The sequence below is a fragment of the Acipenser ruthenus genome, chromosome 2 (genome assembly GCF_902713425.1).
Source record: "Acipenser ruthenus chromosome 2, fAciRut3.2 maternal haplotype, whole genome shotgun sequence".
In the NCBI taxonomy this organism is placed as follows: domain Eukaryota; kingdom Metazoa; phylum Chordata; class Actinopteri; order Acipenseriformes; family Acipenseridae; genus Acipenser; species Acipenser ruthenus.
In genome coordinates, this window is record NC_081190.1 from 88,448,398 (window position 1) to 88,472,798 (window position 24,401).

Below are 24,401 nucleotides of genomic sequence, written 5' to 3' on the forward strand. Positions count from 1 at the left end.
ATCTAGACAACATTCAGAACTTGGTAGACACATGGCAAATGGCATTTAATAGAGAAAAGTGTAAAGTACTGCACGCAGGCAATACAAATGCATTATAAATACCATATGGGAGATATTAAAATTGAAGAAGGAATCTATGAAAAAGACCTAGGACCTAGGAGTTTATGTTGACTCAGAAATGTCTTCATCTAACAATGTGGGACAATGTGGGGCCATATTTTTATATGCAGTTAGATCATTTACTTTTTTTTTTTTTGTTATACAATAAATTAATTTCACGGGGCAGCTGTCGGGATTAGTGTAGTACAGAGAAGGCAGAAAGGAGGTGTTAGTGCGACAGTAACGGGCGAAGGAACCCGACTAGAGAAGTGGACTGCGGTCTGGATAGAAAGAGATCCCCCACCAGAGAGCCGTCCTCTGCGGAGGAGAAGGTATGGTCTTGAAGGCTGCGGCCCTAGGGATGTGAAAACATGTGAAAAACTCTGCTGCGACAGAGCCGTCTCGCGGAGACCTGAAAGGAAGTAATAGTAAAAGAGGTTCCCTGACCGATGTGGTGCTGCCCTCGGATGAGGTGAGACTGAGGTTTCCGAAGCCAGGAGCGGAGGAGCGTCCCGCAGGGAACCTGTAAAGAACAAGAATAGGTGGGTTAGTTGGGACTCGAGCACTGAGAAATTAAAGCGGGCCACGTCCCGAAATGCAGAACATAAATTCAAGGATGTAAAGACATACCAGACAAACAGAGAGGGGTTAGAAGGGTAGATGTGTAATGGTTAATGTGCTTACCTGCCGCTCAGTGGAGAGGAAAACAACCCCTTCTAAAAGGGAAAAAACCTCTGGTAGCCCTGGCGGTAAGGTAGCCCCTACTCCGAGCATGCTAACAATTTTCTGATGAGCCATGGCAATGTCGGTGGGAGATGGCGAATGTATGTATCCACTGCTGATGAAGTCCAGCGCCCCATACTTTTGATTAGGTGGCTGCTGAGGTTGCTGCTCCTATCTACAATGATGAGCCAATCTGAAGAGGGAGCCAAGATCTACTGTTAATTGCTTCTCACTACAGCAGAGGACAGGATCTGCAGAACGGTGCAAAGATCTGAGGAAGTAAGCGATGGAGTGCTGTCAGAGTGTGCAGTGGCCTGCTGTAGAGAGTCGAGATCTTCTGAAGTGGTGATCTGTAGTAGTGAATGGAGGACTGCCGTAGAGAGCAGAGATCTGCTGTATGTGGTGGATATTGGTCTTTCAGTGTTAAGGCGGTTTAGCTGAAGCCAGAGATGGGGCTGGCTTTGGGCAGGGATGAAGAATGCGTAGATTTGAGGCCGCTGCAAAACACATTGAATTGATCAGGAGCAATCTATGAGAATCCCTCAAAATGAGAATGAACTACAGGAATGGATTGAAAAGTTGGAGTGTGCAAGATTCACAGCCATAGCAAACCAGCTTCGAATATGTATAACTTGTGGTGTTATACTGGCGTCTAGAGGTTGCAACTGGAATTAAAACCATTGGCTTCAGTGAAGCAGGGTAGAATATATTTGGGTATTGTGATTAAAACCCTTGTTTATGTATAAAACATTTGTGTATTCTTTTTAGATTTGAATAATAAATACATTTGATGCATTTCTTTTTGGGGGGGGGGCACTTAGCCGTGTATATAAAGGAGTTAACGTAGGTCTGCAAGACGAGTCAGCAGTATTTAGATGTCACAATTCGGTGAGCTGGACTCGCTCTCGCCGGTTGTGAAAGCGCAGCAGCAAGAAGCCAGAAGATTGCAGTACTGAGGCTCAGGCGTGCAGTGCCTGTTGAAGCTGCCTGGTCACCATGGCAACTTACCACTCTCGATGAGGTGTTGCCGTGGTAACTATGGTGTGTGAGGCGCCGGTGGAAAAGAGTTACAGTACGGCAGTGTCGTTGGAGCCGCTTGTCGAAATAGAGCTTGTAATGGGATGGATAGGTCTTTAAAACGTTGGACATAGCTGATGGAGGTCCATGACAGAATCTTCTGATGGAACAGTAAATTGTGCTGGCTGTATAGGAACGGTGCTGAGCGGGGGAGGGGCGCCTGGTTGCAGACGAGGAGTGAAGACGAATTCAGCGGGCAGTGTTTTTAACAACCCGTTCCTTTCTAATACAGCCTTACTGCTGCAGAACACTGGACAAAGTTTCGTTTGTAAACTTTCTTATGTTCTTATGAATAGAGTAAAGGCCGGGCAACTGCTGACAACAGGGATGTCAGTGTCTTGTCGACAGAGCTTTAAAAGGTTTTAACGGAGGTCCAGTCTGTTTAATGGAGACGTGGATAAAGTTGATGGAGCTACGCTTTGAACGGCGCTGTTGCTGGGCTGGACACTGGACAGAGCAGGAAAGACTAACGTTGGAGCTCCTGCAGCAAAATAGATAAACTGAATGATAAGCATCAGCTGAGTATGTAAGAAAATAGTTGATAATATCTTGGCAGCGCTGTTTAAAGAAGTGACCAGCAGAGAAAGGAGCGAGAGTTTATATATTAGCAAAAACGTTAAGCTGAAGCATGAATGATGGGGTCTGATAGTGATGGGTACAAAGCCTCACCCGCTTCGACTCGTCTCGAACCATTATAGAAGCAAACAGTGTTATGAATCAAAGGTTCAATTGGTTCGCATGAAGCAATACATCACGTGACACAAACACCAACAGTTCTACGGATCCTCTGAAGCTGCAGATGCTCGGGGTATTCAGTCATGCACGCTCACGGAGTAATTTCAATTAATCTTTGTTAAATTATATATATATATATATATATATATATATATATATATATATATATATATATATATATATATATATATATATATATATATTCATATGCTGGCTATTATGTGCTATTGGGGGAGTTTAAATGTTAGCCTTTAGGCGTAATTCGGGGGATGACGTAGAGGTCTCTCTCCCACTTTGCGCTGCTTTTTCTTATCCTATATCCTTTTCTTTAGCCAGTCTTACCTTCCCTCCGTGGCGTCCTGCCCGGTAACGTCCGCCGATCTCTTCCGGGTGGAAGCTGATCCCAGTTCAGCCTCATTTAGTATTTCCAGCCAACTACAAAATGCAGCGCTCGCCTCGTCAATTATTAGGGCATGGCCAGCGCTGCTCCACGTATGTTATTGGCTGCCCCTCCTGTCTATCTCTCTCTTTTTCTACTTTAACCCAGCACTATTTCCGCTTCCTTGTCTGTGTTTGTTTTTTGTTCCTCCTCCTCCCCACCTCTGCTCCTTTCAATATTTCACTGTCCGCACAGGGCTCCCTCGGGGGAAAGTGAGTCTCACTCCCCCGGCTGTCTGGGTCGGCCTCTCGTCTCAACCACTGCCACCCGGCTGTTCCTGGCCGGCCTGAGGGGACCCCCGGCCACATCCTATTCTTCTGCTCCTTATGCGCTAAGCCTTCCAGGCCTCAACCTTGCTGTTCCATCTCCTCTCTTGCATTTCAGGTCCAGGACCATTTCAGCCCCCTCATGCAGTAGGCCGTGCCTCCACCTGCCGAGCGGGCCCCGACCGAGGTGGGTGGGGGGGGGGGGGGGGGGGGTTCTCTGTTTTCGTCTCTCCTAAACGGACCGAGACACTTTTCCTAAGCTCTCCACGCTGCCCAGCTGCCAGCTTAGCTGCCTGAGGATGCTGCACTGAGTTGCGAAGGATCTGTCCTTTTGTCCTGTTCGTCCCCTTCCTGTCTCTTGCTCCACTAAACGCCCAGCAGCCAGAGAATGCTGCCTGACCCGTCGGAAGCGAGAGTCAGATTGTTGTATGTTATGTGTCTAAACTTTGCTCTCTCTCTTACTTTTACGTCACCCAGCAGGCGGAGGGTGCTGCCTGACCCGGCGGAAAGTGTTTTTATCTAATCCTTTGCTCTTCTCGTGTCTCCCTTTCTACGTTGCCCAGCAGCCAGAGGATGCTGCCTGACCCGACGAGAAGGGAAAACTCTTCGTCCCCTATCTCGTCCTGCTATCAGTATCTAACCTCAATGTTACTAAGCACCACTCCCAAACTCCATCCCCAATCTCGCCATCCCTCTCAAACTCGTTTCACTCTTAAACTCTCAAATCTCTCGCCCCTCTCAGCCTCCTAACCAACCAGAGAAATCCTCTCATCTTGTCTCATTCTTAATATCTCACTCCCAATTTCACCTCCTCTCAAGCCCTCATAGGCATCCAGTGAATTTTTAATTATTATAAAAATAAATCTAATTATTATTTGAGATGTTTTCCAGAAATAATTGTTAATAAAAATGTCTTTTCAAACCTTTGTCAATGAAGTCTTGAATTCAATATTATTTCATTGTGATAACATCAACAAAATAAATATAATTTATTGCTATACTATTGAACACACCATTACACCTTAAAGCACCATATCTTGTTGATGTTTGTATTATGACTGTGGGATCCGTGGCTGCTCTATGAGTTTAGTGAGAAGAAGTAATCAACCTCAATCCAGAGGTCTGGGTTCGCGTCCGTCATGTATGTAATATGCATTTTATTTTTTATTTTTTTATAAAAATATATATGGATGTATATGTAGAAATCTTTGCATTCAAGTATGTTTTACTGAAATGTAATAAAATAAACATTATTATGTTATGTTTCTATATATCATGCACTTCAAAAACACTTTTTTAAATGTCCAGTAGGCTTTAATTGACTTGGGGTTACGCTTCAAATATGTTGTATGCTTAAAAAGAATCTAGCCATCCGAGAGACTCCGATGAGACACTGAACTAATGACCCATTAATGCTATGCCTAATACTAGAATGCCTATGAGTTTTGGAGAGGGGCTTCAACTGTAAAAACCTGTAAAAGCCTGTAAAAACCGTGCTTTATGGTGTCTTTCGTGTACATTAGGCTACAGATCATTATTTCTAAATGCCAAGTTCCAGGCAATAGCAAACAGCCTGTGTGTATCTCGTATGTTCAAGTTCAAGTATGTTCAACCAATAGATGTCACTATGGAGCACAAAGCGCTTCGAGTGATTCGGCTCAGTGAATCTTTTATGAAGCAAATGGTTCAGAGGGTTCAGTGGTCCAAGAGGTTTCACTTTTGCCACCATTAGGGTCTGAGCGTTTGCTACAAAACAAAAACAGCTACAAAACAAAAAACACTAGACAGGGAAGGTGTGTGTGATTAGGGTTTAAATAGGAGATTGGTAATGATAGGCAGAAATTAAGGGTCCCGGCACGCCCCCCCCCCCCCCCCCCCCCCCCCCCGAATTCCGTGGAAAGGCTAACATTTAAGGTATGCAAAACACCTAGTATCTTCAAAAATAGCTTACAGTTCCTTTGGTCTTATTGCAATTCCAGTGAAATAAGATTACAAGTTGTGAAATACACAGGCTATAATGTATTTCATTCATTGCTTGCAATAACTTGATGTTTTCTCAGGAATGAACAAACTTAAAAATTGAGATAAAAATGAGCTTGCCTTTCTCTGGTCAGCTAACACACAGTGCAATGTGCCTTGAAGGCCTCCAAGCTGACTATAGGCTGCATCTGATCAGTTGAACAGTTAGGATGTTGTGAGTCCAGCTGAAAAAAATAAACATGGTTTCAATGCTTTTTGAGTGCCTATATTAAACCCACTGCAGTTTCTCCACTGAGCCAGATTGTTATGGGATGCTTGGAGTACTACATATTTCCACTAGGGGGAGAATGTTTTCTGCTCTTCAATACACAGAATAATGTATTATGTTCTGCAATGCACAGACTAAACAGAACATATATTAATTTCTTAGATAATTTTAATGCAGAGGTATTATTATACTGCATAGGTAATTCATGTCTTTATAAAACTGAGGCTCCATCGTCCCACAATCAAGTTTAATTTTACAATCACATTTTTCCTGAGTGACTGCATATTTTATTCTTCCAAAGTGTAAACTTGATCAGAAACCCAACATTGTTTGCTTTCCAGTTTGTTTATATTCCCTCAAGATAGTTATAGCTGCATTCACACACGCTTTCTCACTCCTTGAAGCCATCTTGCCATTCCGTTAATTTAAACCCGCTCTTACCTGCAGCAGAAAGAGGTTATTTGCAATGCATGCCCAATCTAGCTCGGCGAGGCCAAACAAAAATGGGACCAAATGCATATTTGTCAGACTTATACCATTTCAGTGGAGGCCACGGATTATAGATAACGTTTAAATATTGGTTTGCAAAGAAAAATACATTGTTGTGAAACACTTGCACTCCTAGGTGTTTTATAAGTTCTCTTTTGCATGGTTTTATTGTATTTAACTAAGTTTTAAAATGTAACTGAGGTGTACATGGTTGCTATATAAATCAACACAATAACATTTCTGAACAGTTTAGTTAGTGGATGTTGCAGGTTCATTTATAGGCTCATTTCTCCATTTCAATGTTATGGAAATGTTTTCTTTCTAGCCCTCCATTCCCTCATTTATAAATATATATTTTCCTTCAATCTGGGAAAAAAAAACTGCTTTTTCATTTTTGTTCCTCTGCTTTACTACAGTTCATGTGTTTATAAATAGTATCACAGTAGCACTGAGCCAGCTATACGGTGAGTGGTGTTTTAGAACATGAGTTTAGTTACATAATCATGACTCTGCTTCATGACACACACACACACTGTAATATACCAGCAACACGTGGAAAGTTCAGGAAGTGTCAGGAACTCTGAGTGGGAGGGTATATAAGCTTTGAGCTCTGACTGCTGAGACAGAATCACAAAGCAGATTGGAAGCTACAAAGACTGCTATCCTACAGCAACAAAAACAAGACTCAGGACTACTATTGAAGATGCTGTGCTCTCCTGTATTCCAGCGTTCCCTCGGCATACCTTTTGCTTTCAATATGCCAGTGCGCTCGCTGTGGCCAGAAAACCGGCCCATCTTCATTCAGATGGAAAATGAAAGGCTGAGACAAATGGAGGAACTGAGGAGAAGAGTGGAGTTTATTGATCAGGTCCATCAACTGCTGTTGAAAGAGGTGATGAACACAGATAGTGCCACCGAGTTATCAGACTCCAAATCACCCTCCTACAAGCTGGAGAAAGATGGAAACTGTTTTTGTCTGATGCTGGATACCAAAGACTTTTTACCTGAAGAGCTGACTGTGAAACAGGTGGGAAGGAAACTGCTGGTGAGTGGAAAGCATGAAAAGAAAGATGAAGCCAGAAATGGCTCCTACTCTTACAAATACCAGGAGTTTAGCCAGGAATTAGAGCTGCCAGAAGATGTCCAGCCTGATGCAGTGACCTGCTCCTTCTCCAATGGGCAGCTACAGATTGAAGTTCCGAGTCTGGCACTGCCTGCTGTGACTGAGAGAACTGTTCCCATCAGCACCAGCCCTGCAATGAAGACCCAGCAAGAGAGGAGCGCAGAGGAACAGGAATAGGCTGCAGCGCTGACAAAGAGGACCAGGAACAACAAGCAGTAGCTTGAAAGGACTATTACCTGTTAATGGTGTACATTTATAATGACCTTTAACTGAAATGATTGTGTACTATTTAAGTCATTACTGCAACACCGGGAGCACTAAATACATGATGTAAGAGTATGTGTATTTGTCATTGTTTTTGTCAACATAATTTCGTAATTTAATGTAATGCAAACAAATATATTTGGCATAATCTTTTCTCTTTTGAATAAATATTTTTTCACTTTTCAGAAATGATTTAGAGTGGTTTTGTTGAATCATCTGATTATATGTGGGTATACATTTCTTTTTAAACACACTGTATCACGATAGAGTATACTCCCATGTCACCATTCAGACCACTCTGTGCCAATCCGTTTCAATATGTGAAGATCTCCCTCTGTTAGGACCCAGTCCCTGACAAGACAATTTTCTCAGTCCCTTTGATAGACAGAATACAGGAGTTCCACTGTGATAAGATGACAAGTTGTCAAATACACATGGTATAATGTATTTAATTTATTATTTACAACATCATGATGTTTTCTCAGGAATTAACAAACTTCTGGTTGCATTGTGAATGCAAGGTTTCCAGTCAGCTAACACACAGTGCAGTGTATCTTGAAAGCCTCCAGACTGACTATAGGCTGCATCTTACCAGCTGAACAGTTAGGGTGTTGTGAGTCCAACTGGCAAAAAAGAAAATGCATGCATTCAAGTATATTGCTGTATGTAGCAGGTACTGTAAGCTACATGGTTTTAGTCTGTTGGGGAATAAAAAAGACGCAGGTGTTCATCCTGCCCCCTTAGTGCATACTTCCCAAGTCTGAATGCTTTTTGAGCCCCTATATTAAACCCATGAATATCACTGTGTAGGCCAACACAGATGATCTTATTAAAAGACAAATAGCCAGGGGCTGGTTTTTCAAAAATGGAATCTGGATAAAAATGATCCAGATTTTGTAATCCTATATTTTGTGATCGAGATTACTTTTATCTGGATCATTTTGATCATTTTTTTCACAAAATGTCACTGCTGGATGACATTTATCCAGATTACAAATAATTACAATTACAAAATGCTTTTTTTTTTTTTTTATGTAATTTCAATCACAAAATGTAGGATTACAATATCCGGATCACTATTATCCAGATTAAACGTTTTGAAAAACTGGCCCCAGGACACACAGCTTCTTCATGGAGCCAGATTGTTCTAGAATGTACGGAGCAGAACATTTTACCACTAGGGGGAGCGTGTTTCCTGCTCTTCAGTACACAATATGATGTATTCTGTCCTGCAATGCACAGACAAACAGCACATGTTACATTCTTTGATCATTTTATTTCAGGGGAAATACTGTACTACATAGGTCATTTCTGCTTTATAAAGCTGAGGCTGCAACGTCCCACAATCAAGTTTAATTTTACAATCACATTTTTCCTGAGTGACTGCATATTTTATTCTTCCAAAGTGTAAACTTGATCAGAAACCCAACATTGTTTGCTTTCCAGTTTGTTTATATTCCCTCAAGATAGTTATAGCTGCATTCACACAAGCTTTCTCACTCCTTGAAGCCATCTTGCCATTCCGTTAATTTAAACCCGCTCTTACCTGCAGCAGAAAGAGGTTATTTGCAATGCATGCCCAATGTAGCTCGGCGAGGCCAAACAAAAATGGGACCAAATGCATATTTGTCAGACTTATACCATTTCAGTGGAGGCCACGGATTATAGATAACGTTTAAATATTGGTTTGCAAAGAAAAATACATTGTTGTGAAACACTTGCACTCCTAGGTGTTTTATAAGTTCTCTTTTGCATGGTTTTATTGTATTTATCTCAGTTTCAAAATGTCACTGAGGTGTACGTGGTTGCTATATAATTCAACACAATAACATTTCTGAACAGTTTAGTTAGTGGATGTAGCAGGTTCATTTATAGGCTAATTTCTCCATTTCAATGTTATGGAAATGTTTTCTTTCTAGCCCTCCATTCCCTCATTGATAAATATATATTTTCCTTCAATCTGGGAAAAAAACTGCTTTTTCATTTTTGTTCCTCTGCTTTACTACAGTTCATGTGTTTATAAATAGTATCACAGTAGCACTGAGCCAGCTATACGGTGAGTGGTGTTTTAGAACATGAGTTTAGTTACATAATCATGACTCTGCTTCATGACACACACACACACTGTAATATACCAGCAACACGTGGAAAGTTCAGGAAGTGTCAGGAACTCTGAGTGGGAGGGTATATAAGCTTTGAGCTCTGACTGCTGAGACAGAATCACAAAGCAGATTGGAAGCTGCAAAGACTGCTATCCTACAGCAACAAAAACAAGACTCAGGACTACTATTGAAGATGCTGTGCTCTCCTGTATTCCAGCCTTCCCTCGGCATACCTTTTGCTTTCAATATGCCAGTGCGCTCGCTGTGGCAAGAAAACCGGCCCATCTTCATTCAGATGGAAAATGAAAGGCTGAGACAAATGGAGGAACTGAGGAGAAGAGTGGAGTTTATTGATCAGGTCCATCAACTGCTGTTGAAAAAGGTGATGAACACAGATAGTGCCACCGAGTTATCAGGCTCCAAATCACCCTCCTACAAGCTGGAGAAAGATGGAAACTGTTTTTGTCTGATGCTGGATACCAAAGACTTTTTACCTGAAGAGCTGACTGTGAAACAGGTGGGAAGGAAACTGCTGGTGAGTGGAAAGCATGAAAAGAAAGATGAAGCCAGAAATGGCTCCTACTCTTACAAATACCAGGAGTTTAGCCAGGAATTGGAGCTGCCAGAAGATGTCCAGCCTGATGCAGTGACCTGCTCCTTCTCCAATGGGCAGCTACAGATTGAAGTTCCGAGTCTGGCACTGCCTGCTGTGACTGAGAGAACTGTTCCCATCAGCACCAGCCCTGCAATGAAGACCCAGCAAGAGAGGAGCGCAGAGGAACAGGAATAGGCTGCAGCGCTGACAAAGAGGGCCAGGAACAACAAGCAGTAGCTTGAAAGGACTATTACCTGTTAATGGTGTACATTTAAAATGACCTTTAACTGAAATGATTGTGTACTATTTAAGTCATTACTGCAACACCGGGAGCACTAAATACATGATGTAAGAGTATGTGTATTTGTCACTGTTTTTGTCAACATCATTTCCTAATTTAATGTAATGCATTAAATACATGATGTAAGAGTTTGTATATTTGTCATTGTTTTTGTCAACATCATTTCGTAATTTAATGTAATGCAAACAAATATATTTGGCATAATCTTTCCTCTTTTGAATAAATATTTTTTCACTTTTCAGAAATGATTTAGAGTGGTTTTGTTGAATCATCTGATTATATGTGGGTATACATTTCTTTTTAAACACACTGTATCACGATAGAGTATACTCCCATGTCACCATTCAGACCACTCTGTGCCAATCCGTTTCAATATGTGAAGATCTCCCTCTGTTAGGACCCAGTCCCTGACAAGACCATTTTCTCAGTCCCTTTGATAGACAGAATACAGGAGTTCCACTGTGATAAGATGACAAGTTGTGAAATACACATGGTATAATGTATTTAATTTATTATTTACAACATCATGATGTTTTCTCAGGAATTAACAAACTTCTGGTTGCATTGTGAATGCAAGGTTTCCAGTCAGCTAACACACAGTGCAGTGTATCTTGAAAGCCTCCAGACTGACTATAGGCTGCATCTTACCAGCTGAACAGTTAGGATGTTGTGAGTCCAACTGGCAAAAAAGAAAATGCATGCATTCAAGTATATTGCTGTATGTAGCAGGTACTGTAAGCTACATGGTTTTAGTCTGTTGGGGAATAAAAAAGACGCAGGTGTTCATCCTGCCCCCTTAGTGCATACTTCCCAAGTCTGAATGCTTTTTGAGCCCCTATATTAAACCCATGAATATCACTGTGTAGGCCAACACAGATGATCTTATTAAAAGACAAATAGCCAGGGGCTGGTTTTTCAAAAATGGAATCTGGATAAAAATGATCCAGATTTTGTAATCCTATACTTTGTGATCGAGATTACTTTTAGCTGGATCATTTTGATCAGTTTTTTCACAAAATGTCACTGCTGGATGACATTTATCCAGATTACAAATAATTACAATTACAAAATGCTTTTTTTTAAATGTAATTTCAAACACAAAATGTAGGATTACAATATCCGGATCACTGTTATCCAGATTAAACGTTTTGAAAAACTGGCCCCAGGACACACAGCTTCTTCGTGGAGCCAGATTGTTCTAGAATGTACGGAGCAGAACATTTTACCACTAGGGGGAGCGTGTTTCCTGCTCTTCAGTACACAATATGATGTATTCTGTCCTGCAATGCACAGACAAACAGCACATGTTACATTCTTTGATCATTTTATTTCAGGGGAAATACTGTACTACATAGGTCATTTCTGCTTTATAAAGCTGAGGCTCCAACGCCCCACAATCAAGTTTAATTTTACAATCACATTTTTCCTGAGTGACTGCATATTTTATTCTTCCAAAGTGTAAACTTGATCAGAAACCCAACATTGTTTGCTTTCCAGTTTGTTTATATTCCCTCAAGATAGTTATAGCTGCATTCACACAAGCTTTCTCACTCCTTGAAGCCATCTTGCCATTCCGTTAATTTAAACCCGCTCTTACCTGCAGCAGAAAGAGGTTATTTGCAATGCATGCCCAATGTAGCTCCGCGAAGCCAAACAAAAATGGGACCAAATGCATATTTGTCAGACTTATACCATTTCAGTGGAGGCCACGGATTATAGATAACGTTTAAATATTAGTTTGCAAAGAAAAATACATTGTTGTGAAACACTTGCACTCCTAGGTGTTTTATAAGTTCTCTTTTGCATGGTTTTATTGTATTTAACTAAGTTTTAAAATGTAACTGAGGTGTACATGGTTGCTATATAATTCAACACAATAACATTTCTGAACAGTTTAGTTAGTGGATGTAGCAGGTTCATTTATAGGCTAATTTCTCCATTTCAATGTTAAGGAAATGTTTTCTTTCTAGCCCTCCAATCCCTCATTCATAAATATATATTTTCCTCCAATCTGGGAAAAAAAACTGCTTTTTCATTTTTGTTCCTCTGCTTTACTACAGTTCATGTGTTTATAAATAGTATCACAGTAGCACTGAGCCAGCTATACGGTGAGTGGTGTTTTAGAACATGAGTTTAGTTACATAATCATGACTCTGCTTCATGACACACACACACACACACTGTAATATACCAGCAACACGTGGAAAGTTCAGGAAGTGTCAGGAACTCTGAGTGGGAGGGTATATAAGCTTTGAGCTCTGACTCTGGAACAGTTTGTGGGACCTGAGACCAGCAAGCATTCACAAGATAATATGTTTTGTAAATGCATTATCTAAATGAATGTTATTAAATTACATACTTCCCTTTGTTCTTATTAGATTTGCTGGCTTTTACAGTGTATGTAAGTCAATTACAGGAAAGCATGTAAGAGACAAATACAAAATTGTGTTTGGAATGTGAAACTGTTCACCAGCAGACCAGAGTTGCACTTTACAACTTGTATGAACTTGAAAAGCATTTCTTCTTTTAATTTTGTAAAAAAAGTTAACAAGAAATGTTATATACTTTATTCAGCTGATAACCATGTTTACTGAGGTAATTGACAGCCGATAAAACGCCAACAGAACATTGCATTATTGTCCAACACTACTTATTATTATTAGTTTATTTAGCAGACGCCTTTATCCAAGGCGACTTACAGAGACTAGGGTGTGTGAACTATGCATCAGCTGCAGAGTCACTTACAATTACGTCTCACCCGAAAGACGGAGCACAAGGAGGTTAAGTGACTTGCTCAGGGTCACACAATGAGTCAGTGGCTGAGGTGGGATTTGAACCAGGGACCTCCTGGTTACAAGCCCTTTTCTTTAACCACTGGACCACACAGCCTCCTAGTACTACTGCGAATACTATATGAGTGAGTATCCCAAGCAGTATCAATTACATGTACATAAACTTATTTTAATTATAAAAGCATGGATTACAGTTTATAAAACTTTATGTGAATGTTTTATTCCATTTATATTGATTACTTGTAAGATAATAGGATATTTAAATATAAACTAGTAGCTATGGTTACAGTTACCGGTAAATTAGTACTATCGAAGGTTCAAGCCTTCATTTGGTAATGTGTTCTAAACCTTTAAAAGGTAAAAATGTGACCTTCATTGCAGCCCTAGGTTTATCGTGTTTTAAAAAAAAAAAAAATTAAAAGCCTACACTAGGATGGAATGAGCACTCTGTTAAGCGTTTCCATGGTTACATGTTACCATGGCAATCACTGTTTTCCATTGCCGTTGATTGGGCGGCTCTTGTGTGCATCAGACTCAAGGAAGGCTTTAATTTTGGGACGGGCAGACAGGCGCGCCACATAGCTCTTGAGAGCCGGGAACAAGTCGAGATATCCAGGCGACAGGACCTGGTGATTTAGCAGCAGGTCCAGGAGGTGGTAGTCGGCATATGAAATCTATCAGAGGAGGAGAAAGAGAAAATATTAACATTAAGTAGTAACATTCATCCCCTGGCACGGGTGGCAATACAAAATTAGAGCCATCGCCATGACCTACATCCACCGTCATACCTATGCTTTTTTATATATTCTCATTAACATGTGCTAAAGGGCAGCAGTGTGGAGTAGTGGTTAGGGCTCTGGACTCCTGACCGGAGGGTTGTGGGTTCAGTCCCCAGTGGGGGACACTGCTGTTGTACCCTTGAGCAAGGTACTTTACCTAGATTGCTCCAGTAAAAACCCAACTGTATAAATGGGTAATTGTATGTAAAAATAATGTGATATCTGTATAATGTGAAATAATGTATAATGTGATATCTTGTAACAATTGTAAGTCGCCCTGGATAAGGGTGTCTGCTAAGAAATAAATAAATAAATAAAAGGATGTCCAGACCAAGTTATCACAATGTAAAAAACATTTCTGAGATGCAACACAGGACACCTCCATATACCCGCAGATACTGATACACCACGTCATTTTTAGGTTTCCTCAGAACTGGATAAACTCTACGAGACATGAAGAAAAAATATAGAAAACTTTATAGGACTGTGGCAATGTGCCCCGTCCCTGTGTGCATTTGTATGTTGCGTGCGTGTGTTAATGTTGGTGTATAGTCATTGGTACACGGGATATAAACGGGTCTGTGTTTCACGTGTGATTTAAAAAGGTAGATTTGTATTTAGGCACGAGGTGCTGGGATTCAAGTGAATAATTAATTAGTAATTGAATCCCAGCACGTGAATTAATTCTGTGCAACCCCGTGCTCACATATTACATTTAACCAGCACGTGAAGTGATTTGTGCCCTCCTCGTGCCTAAATACAAATCTACCTTTTTAAATCACACGTGAAACACAGACCCGTTTATATCCCGTGTACCAATGACTATACACCAACATTAACACACGCACGCAACATACAAATGCACACAGGGACGGGGCACATTGCCACAAGGGCATACTATTATTATTATTTATTTCTTAGCAGACGCCCTCATCCAGGGCAACTTACAACTGTTACAAGATATCACATTATTTTTGCATACAATTACCCATTTATACAGTTATATACAATTACCCATTTATACAGTTGGGTTTTTACTGGAGCAATCTAGGTAAAGCACTTTGCTCAAGGGTACAGCAGCAGTGTCCCCCCACATGGGATTGAACCCACATCCCTCCGGTCAGGAGTCCAGAACCCTAACCACTACTCCACACTTCTGCACTCCACTATGCTAAAATTATGGACACAGATAAAAAAAACACTACTGTAGAACTTGAAAAAAATGGTAGCGCTGTCATCTCCAATGATTTAAGGGATTATAAAAGACAGAATTACAGGGCTCAGTTAACAGTATGCATTACTAGCAAGATCACTTATTTTATTTGGCAACTAGTTCTTGTTAATTATATCTAGTGTTTCAACAAAATGGTCTTCATGTCCTCAACAGCAATGTCATTATAAAAGCCTTTTTTTGTATTCTGTTTAACAACAAGATTTTAGCAGGATAGAGCAACCAAGATATTTGTTTCCAGTGATTAAACATTGACAAGTTAAAGTAATAAATATAAACTGACTGTAGATTTGCTTTTTATTTATTTATTTATTTATTTATTTTTAAAGAAACAGCAGCCTCCACAACGCATCTGGCCCGATACAACTTCGGCCAAGCGAATACTCAGAGGGTCACATGTTAACTCTCTTAGCTTGTTTGCCATATTGCAGTGTCAATATTAATTTATTCTGTTTGGAAAGGGAGCAACAAAAGATGCAAAGAAAGTTAAAATTAGGAATTCCAGTTTCAAATGATTTGACCAACCTCCATTATCCAAATAGCTAAAAATGAGTATTTTTATTCCAAGTTAACTGATGTTACTTGCCTGTATATTGGCAGAATGTTAGATTATTATTATTTATTCATTATATTTATTTTTAAATAAAAAGCCAAAGTTGGTGTGCCCTCAACATCCTGCTATGGTATGCAAATTTGACATGTTTTCAGCATACTCTATATTCCACCACAGAAACTTGTGCTCCTTGTTTCAAGTCTCATTGTTTTTTCTAGCTCAGTAGAAAAGTATTATATACTGCTTAGTAGTAAATATTAAAAGTACTGTAAAATACCCCAAATAAATATAATTAGGGCTTCTGTTTCTCTGTTTATTAGTTTCAATTGGGTTTAAAATCGATGCGAGATAGGTCAGGAAAGAGGGACATGTGCCCAACTGCACTGGGGAAGTATTTTTTTCACGGGGAAAGGGGTCAAGTCAACATAAGTTGAGTAACCATTTTCAGTGGTGTTTTTTTTTTTGTGTTTATTGGATATACACCAATTAAAAAAAAAAAAAAAAATGGTATGGGGGGGGGGGGGGATGGGTATTGGTTTACACTGAAAATCTGAAACCCTAAATATAATATAATAATTTTCCCTGGATCAAAGTATGTTCAATTACAGTAAATGTTTCACAATTATATAGTTACCTGGCCTCCTACTAGAAAGCCGCCTTTGTTGTCAGAAAGAATCTTCTCAAACTTAGACAGATCACCGGGCAGGGCCTCAATATACTTGGCTTTACCATTTTCCTGAAGAGAAGGAATGAGGGTATCAAATGTTAATAAAATTAACTGTTTCTAAACTATTCCTTGTGACCGACATCAAGTACCAGACTTTGTAGCAGGTGAGATGAAAATGAAATCAGATCTTTTAAAACTTACATAATCCTGGTATATCATTCTAGCATATTTAAGTCTGAGGTCTTCACAAGAGTCATTCATCATATCAATCAGAGCTGCCTGCTTGTCATCTTTTCCATAAAGTCCTGAAAATAACCAATGAAGCAAAACAATATATTATTACAAGAGATTAAGTGAATATTATACATATTCTAGACACTTCCTGGCCAGATGAAAAGTACTGCGCTTACCATGGGCTCGCGCCAAGTAGCGCAGAATGGCATTGGACTGGTAAAGTGTGAAGTCACCATCTTCAAATTTCGGCAACTGGCCAAATACCTGAATTACAAAAAAAAAAAAAATCTATAGGTATTGTCTACCCCTGAGATTAATCTTGGAGTTTAAACAAACATAATATAAAATTGGCTGGATGGTAGCTGGCAAAAGAAACAGTATTTGTTAGGACGTAAATATCAATATCTCCCAAGCAAGGACTTGATTCACTGGGGTACATGCAGGCAACAGATGTTTTTAAAGTTAAGTGCTGCAAAAGTACTGGATTAACACGATTAAATTGAGATAGTGGTGTGACTGTACATAGCCTTTAGTCAGACTTTTCAGAACATGAAATAGGCAGCTTATATTTAAAATAAGACATACACATGTTGCTTTAAGGTCTCCCTTCTTCCACATATCAAAAGTGACTTCATTCTCTTTCCATTCCTGACCCTGGTCAGCCAGTAACATCCTCATTGTCTCACAGCGCCCTGCAGGAAAACAAACATGCATGTTAGTAGCAGACAGGCATCTATCTCCAGAGTCTGAATATTATCATGCAAATTATCACATTTGGACAAGTGGTTTATAGTAAATATTGTAAAATGTATGACTTGTATCCATACTGACAGACAGGCAATTTAGGTTGAATTATTGAGTTGGAGTTACTGTATATTAAACTGGAGTATATTCAATTAATATAAATGGTGGCAGATCTAAAAACAATGCTTCCCTTATAATGCTGTAGTTGGGAGCCATAGATAAGAGACAATTGTGCAATTTGTGTTTCGCCGCACTGAGATTGATCCCATTTGCCCTATTATGGCATTGCATGAGCAATGTCCAACCTGATGGTATAAAGGACTGCTTCAGAATGACGGCACACTGTAGACAAATGAGTTCAGTAATAAAATTCACATTTCACATAAAACACACACTCTCAATATAATAATTTAAATGGCCTCCAATACAGATTTTACATTCACATAAAACAAGTACTCACCTCTCACAGCAAAGTATGTAATGATGTATGCCGGCACTAAAAAAAAAAGAAATATAATTGTCTATATTTGGAAACCAAGCAAAAAAAAAAAAAAAAAAAACACCAGCAGTCCCCATGCAATTCTCATTAACAAAAGGGCGATGGTCAACACAACTTCCACTAATTGTTTTGTTGTTACTTCTACATCTGGTCTTGAATCTGTGTAACAAGTTTTGTACTCAAATACTGTAATAAACCATCTTGAGTTAAAGTTTGTTTTTTGAAGCAAACTGTAGTGTGGACACCCATCTAATGAAATGGCATGATGAGCAACTTCATGAAACCACAGCCTGTGATAAGTTTGCTGCCCGCCCCAAAGAATGGAAATATAAGCTGAACTCATTTTGACTGAGGTTAAGTCTTTACTATGCAAATCATTTTTTGATCTTATCTTAAATGACCAATTTGGGTCAGTGGGTTTGTGTATACAAAAGACAGGTAAACGACTGTAATCAACAGTTCTAAATGCTGTAGCTAGAAAGCTATTTTACATGTATATTCCCCAATAATGTATGGTAGATTCACAACCAATACAATCGTGGTGGTCGTACATAGGCAGACCCAATATACATGGATATGTTCAAATGGTTCAGATAGAACTGTTGCAAAGTTCTGCCAAAGATCCGAACCTTTCCAAAATGAGAAATCCAGAATTAGAATGTGAGAGTTGAGAATCTAACCAAGTCGTATTCTCAATTTGGGGTTTAAAAAGAATGCCATTTAAATTCTCAGTACAGTGGCGGTGCAGGGACTATCGTTTGTTTTGAAACTAATCACCCTTTCTAAAAGAAAACTGTAATAGAAAACTAAATGAAACATAAAAGCATAACGTTTAAGTAAACTCCCAGAAGTACTGAATGGAATAGTACTGAAATTGGACATCAACTTCCATTTCGAACTGATCCTAGCAAAAGATCTTATCAACTACAGCTCATTAACTTTGTTTGTGCGAGCAAGTTCAGGCTGCAGAAAGAACTGGTTATGTAACTGAGCAAAACAATGTTGAAAGCCTGCCAGATCTGCAGAGTGAAAGACTATTCATTCAGATTTTAACACAACGATCTCAAAATACTGGTTTAAAATCAGTTTAACTTTCTGCTTTAAAAAAAGTGTGTACGTAACTCGCAATGTAATAATAATCTTGACTGTAAACTTTTAACAAGAATGTGTTGCACATTTACTAATTGTAACACATTAATAAATTAACGACTGACCTAAAGTTAAACTAGGTAGTTTTTGCAACTACTACAGCACTGCAGCACACTTGTGGGTTACAAATGTATTTTGTAAATAATTTATAAAAAAAAAAAAAACAAAAAAAAAAAAACACAGTCTTATCAAACATCTGATACTTTAAAACATTATTTAGCTGATTTCAAAAGCTGAGGAACGTTAAAAACATTCTGCAACCTATATATCCACCCCGATTAAAAACGCAAAGCGATTCGTAAAATACAATAATGGATTTACCAGGTCAGTTACTACTATTTAAACACGTCAAAAGGCTTAAATGGTACATGAACTACTCGTGTGAAAAACACGTTTTCACAGGTCATAATGTGCCAAAGTACTAGTTTTGAAAATACTGGCAGTATTGTTTGTTAATTGCAATGCATTAATAGAAATACAAGAAGGCCGTCTTACTTTTCTTAGTCCGTGTTTGTCTCCGTCTGAGTTCAAAACAGCAATGTTGGTCTGCAAACACTTCTACTGTCTCAATCGTTTCTTATAGTAGATTCAACTCTGCTGAGTCATTATGATCAATGTGTTTTAATACATTATGAAGGCGGGGATTGGAGAGGTAGGGGAGGGAATTTGGGTCGTTTAGATTACATCACTTTAGCTGTGAAATGCAATTATCTATGTAAAACAATTTACATTGACAGGGCATTTAAACATCTTTAAAAAAAAAAGAAGTTTTTTTTTCTGAAGAAGTCCAATCTGTACCTAACAATGTACTCTTAAGAGCCTGAAGTTTTTTTTTTCTCTAAAATGATAACCAGTTATTTTCAATATTTTGTTCTATACATACTGTATATCTGTTTCAGTCTCCATCCAAGTCAGTATCCATACTGGTGTAATAATCTCATAAATGCATGCATTGTACAGTCAGTAAATTCTAGCTTTAAAATATGATAATAAATAAGAAAATCTGGCACCTTTTAAACCTCTTTGTTGTGGTAGTCAGGATAGTTTAAGTGAGGGACATCTTGGTCTTTTTTCTCATTTTGTTTTTATTTGTGGTTCTGGAAACGCCACACATGTATACAGACATTTTTAAAAGAAAATGACAACAACATGGAAGGTGGTACATGATACAGTTACACATTTTAACTGAAATACATAAGGTGGGGGGTTTCTACCCTTTCAGACTGTACCTATCTCATTCACTGTCTGACACATTCATTACAATGTCCGACCGGTTATACAGCCCCAGTGGAGAACATATTTTAGTAAACCTTGACTGCTGCAGTTTTAGCTTAAGAGCAATAAATCCCTACGATAAATACTGATTTAATGGGGATGGTGGAGTAACATTAAATGGGTTTACAGTTTGGGAATGCAGCTGTTTAGGGCCTTCAGAGCATCAGACAAAACATTTGAGGAATCCCCTATCAATAATAAATAGAAGCAAAGGGAACAATCCAGTGTGCATTTAGCCAGGGTTGGGAACTGTTGAGTCACTGTTAATTGGCATCACTGACCAAGAAGGACATTAGCGAGCAGGACCACCACACACCTGCAACGTATGTGCATGTGTGTGTGGGGGGGTGGGGATGGGGGTTGCATTAGGATCTTGTGGTATCATGTGGTTGACCTGGCATTCCTAAACCACTATAAAGTATGTCTTTTTAAATTTAGAATTGTGTCTTATGACCTTGTGACAGAAAGACAATGATTCTTGTTGGTAAATCTCCCTCCCGACCTGTGATGGCGCTAAGTAATGGGAACAGAGTACTCTGGACTACTTGGCCTGACACTTCATTCCGAGGGTTAAAAGGAAGTCAGTCATGTAGAAAAGAGACAGAGCTTCGGTACACTAACTCATTGACCCGGAAGGGAAATGATATGGCAGCCGCGGATTGGAGGAGAGACTGCAATCGTTTACCGAGGGGTCATGAGTGATGGTATAAATAGGGGTTGAAGCGAGGTTATCTGTTCCTTCATTTTTGGTTATTGTAAAGTGATCCAGAAGGACTTGTGCTTGTTGTGGAAATAATCGTGAGTGTTTTGTTTTGTACTGTCTATTTGTTACTTGTATCATTAGACAGCTAGCACATTACAGAGCTGTCGTCAGAGGCCAGCACAAACCTGGAACAGCACTTCACTTGTCTCACAGTAACTTGTATTGTACCACAATCACTAATTCACACGCTAAAGGGACTTGTGTATGTGTTTTGTGTTTAATATGGGGATACAATAACAGGACTATTATTTCGGACCATCCTCGGGATTATAAATGTAAGTAATACACGCCGCTGTATTACTTACCAGCATTATTATTTACTGTTTGTTTCACCGACAGGCACTGGACAAAAACAAATAAAACCTTTGCACCTGGATTACAATATTCTGTCTGTTCTTTGATCACCTGCACCTGCACACTATTAACCACTTTGCCACAGACCTATGCATGCAAAACACAATTATAATATAATTCTGGAATGTTAACAAATGCTTAACAGCCATTCGTTAATATCTCAAATGTGATTTAAATAACTCCTAGAGAGCCCAGTTAAACGTGCATCTCAGATGCTGAAACTGCTACAAGATCTTATGAAATGTGGATACAGATGTACTGCTGTCTATATAATGTGTTAACTGGACATTTCTGTCTCTCTTACTATCAGCCTGCATTTGCAGGAACAAGGATTCCATTGATAGTCTATACCCTACTGAGCACATTGTGACTTATAATGATGAATAAGTACAAGGACACAGAAACCTTGCTGTTTGTCTTGTGACCTCATGAGATGGCTTTTGATATTCTACTTACAAATATATATATATATTTTTGGAGTAGAAGAAAAAATAACATCACCATGGACATAAAGTACAGTATTTCTAGTTTGCTAAAGTAGAATGAACAGTAATGTGTCTGTACCTGATATGTGGCTCTTTCTCTGCTTTAGGTGTACCAAAGCGTTATGAAAAGTCAAACAGATGTTTTTATTAAGAAAACAGCTTTTAAATCATCAAATGAATTCCCTTTTAATATTTAATCTAACTATGGACATGTCACACCACAAAACCGAGATTTGAAATTCAAAGTTTTAAATATATCATTTCAGCCCACTTTTTGAAATCTGTTTCTTGGAGTTTTATCTTTTCTTTGAACTTAATTTAAAGATGATTTCGTTTCTCAGAGAAAACTTTTAGATTATGTTAGCCTAGACAGATTGTTTTTGTACCCTTTGATAATGGCCTACACATTTTTATTTTATACTTTTTTAAATTATTTTACTGCACATTGAAATATTCTTTTTGCATTTCTTTAAAAGAGGACCCACTTTGTGTTTGCTTAGTCATTCTCCACCTTGCCCATACATGGATTTACAGATTGTTTGAGAAAGATTATAAAGAGAAAAACTGCAAGTCACCTTGTCAAACATGCTAAACTGGAAACCTGTACCTTTCTCAACTGTTAAGCACACTAATCAAAAAGCAATGGCGTTGGCTACATTTACAGTGAGAATAAAGATTGCACGCTATGATTGTCAAATTATTATTCCTGAAAAAAAACCTTCACCCTTTTTTTGACAACGCCTTTGCAACAAACTTATATGATTATTGAGGAGGGGCTATGCTAATTTAGCATTTAGCATGCATCATAGGAACGTACCAATAATTAAAAGCATATTGCATTAAAAAGGGTGTTTACAAAGTGACATTGTAAGATTCCAATCTAATCGTGGCCATCAGGGGCAAATGTAATTGGAGCGTTCTAGGTCATCTCTGGCTACATTTACAACAAAAATACAGCGAGCATGCTATGATTGTCGCAGTTATTCATGAAAAAAATCATGACGCTGTCCTTTTTTATTTTGACATTGTGCCATCTGGGTTTAGAACAGGTGTAACTGGAGTCTTCTACTAGTCATCTCTGTTTTTCATTTTTCATTTTATTTTTCCTTATATATCTCCAAGGATGATTAAATGCAATTATTTGTTAAACGTTTCTATTAAGATTTTCTGGTAGCACAAAAGGGATTCCTTAATGTGCTATGCTAAAGCTGTGCCAACATTCTACAACTACTACTAATTAAATGATGTTTCTTTTTTTAAACTACCGATACGTAAATGAATTTGCTTTTTGGTTACTCAGTATTGTGACTATCAGAATCACTGCACTGTAACATGAACTTCATAAACAAATCTGTCAGGTGAAAGATTCTTAACTTTAAAACACTCAATTTTCAAAGAAAGGCTATAATTACAAATTATGGAATAAGAGAAGTATTTTCTATTGATATATTTTTCAACAGCAGGATTCGATGCTATGATCTTAAGGACTGTACCCTACGGATTTATTGCTTGATCTAACAGATTAAAATCTCTTGCATATTTTTAAAGAGGAGACAATTATCTATTCATGGATACCGAGATGCTTGGGCAGCAGTGTGGAGTAGTGGTTAGGGCTCTGGACTCTGGACGGAAGGGTTGTGGGTTCAATCCCCAGTGGGGGCACACTGCTGCTGTACCCTTGAGCAAGGTACTTTACCTAGATTGCTCTAATAAAAACCCAGCTGTATAAATGGGGAATTGTATGTAAAAAAAAAAAAAAAGTGATATCTTGTAACACTTGTAAGTCGCCCTGGGTAAGGGCGTCTGCTAAGAAATAAATAATAATAATAAAAGATATTTAGTGAGCAAGTAGTCTGAGTGAAGTTACCCAGCAACAAACTACCCATCCCCACTTTTACTGCTTTCCTTGAAAAACAAGAACATTTCAGGGTACCATTTTAATTGCTCATTAAAATATTTCACTTTTTTTTTAAAAATAATTTAGTCGTTGCCAAATAGTTTTTATTATTTTCTCCCCAATTTGAAATGCCCAATTATTCTTTTAGGCTCAGCTCACCGCTACCACCCCTGCGCTGACTCGGGAGGGGCGAAGATGAACACACGCTGTCCTCCGAAGCGTGTGCCGTCAGCCGCCCGCTTCTTTACACTCTGCAGACTCACCGTGCAGCCGCCTCAGAGCTACAGCGTCGGAGGACAACGCAGCTCTGGGCAGCTTACAGGCAAGCCCGCAGGCGCCCGGCCAGACTACAGGGGTCGCTGCTGCGCGGTGAGCCGAGGACACCCTGGCCGACCTAACCCACCCTCCCTGCCCCCGGGCGACGCTCGGCCAATTGAGCGCCGCCCCCTGGGAGCTCCCGTCCACGGTCGGCTGTGGAATAGTCTGGACTCGAACCGGCGACGTCCAGGCTATAGAGC

At 39.2% G+C, this 24,401-nt stretch overlaps 3 protein-coding genes across 3 annotated transcripts; 2 read left to right on the forward strand and 1 right to left on the reverse strand.

The window, feature by feature from the left end:
* Positions 1–6,500: 6,500 nt before the first annotated feature.
* On the forward strand, positions 6,501–7,652 carry LOC117409004 (heat shock protein beta-11-like). Its single transcript, XM_034014500.3, has one exon. The coding sequence runs from the start codon at positions 6,780–6,782 to the stop codon at positions 7,374–7,376; it is 597 nt and encodes a 198-aa protein (XP_033870391.2). The 5' UTR covers positions 6,501–6,779; the 3' UTR covers positions 7,377–7,652.
* A 1,547-nt stretch (positions 7,653–9,199) lies between these two features.
* Positions 9,200–10,706, forward strand: LOC131696552 (heat shock protein beta-11-like). Its single transcript, XM_059003273.1, has one exon. The coding sequence runs from the start codon at positions 9,759–9,761 to the stop codon at positions 10,353–10,355; it is 597 nt and encodes a 198-aa protein (XP_058859256.1). The 5' UTR covers positions 9,200–9,758; the 3' UTR covers positions 10,356–10,706.
* Positions 10,707–13,013: 2,307 nt separating this feature from the next.
* LOC117408499 (glutathione S-transferase P-like) lies at positions 13,014–19,757 on the reverse strand. Its single transcript, XM_059003270.1, has 7 exons — positions 19,605–19,757; positions 17,922–17,957; positions 17,303–17,409; positions 16,894–16,981; positions 16,685–16,788; positions 16,451–16,552; positions 13,014–13,927 (listed from the first exon to the last, which is right to left on the reverse strand). Coding segments are annotated over exons 1-7 (627 nt in total). The 5' UTR covers positions 19,606–19,757; the 3' UTR covers positions 13,014–13,738.
* Between the last annotated feature and the right edge of the window lie 4,644 nt (positions 19,758–24,401).

Bases quoted from the DNA above. Each gene is read 5' to 3' on its own strand.
- LOC117409004 (XM_034014500.3), top strand. From the start codon at position 6,780: ATGCTGTGCTCTCCTGTATTCCAGCGTTCCCTCGGCATACCTTTTGCT.
- LOC131696552 (XM_059003273.1), top strand. From the start codon at position 9,759: ATGCTGTGCTCTCCTGTATTCCAGCCTTCCCTCGGCATACCTTTTGCT.
- LOC117408499 (XM_059003270.1), bottom strand. The intron at 16,789-16,893 runs GTAAGCGCAGTA...GGTTATTTTCAG, and splicing joins CTACTTGGCGCGAGCCCATG to GACTTTATGGAAAAGATGAC. The intron at 13,928-16,450 runs GTAACTATATAA...CTCCTCTGATAG, and splicing joins GCTTTCTAGTAGGAGGCCAG to ATTTCATATGCCGACTACCA.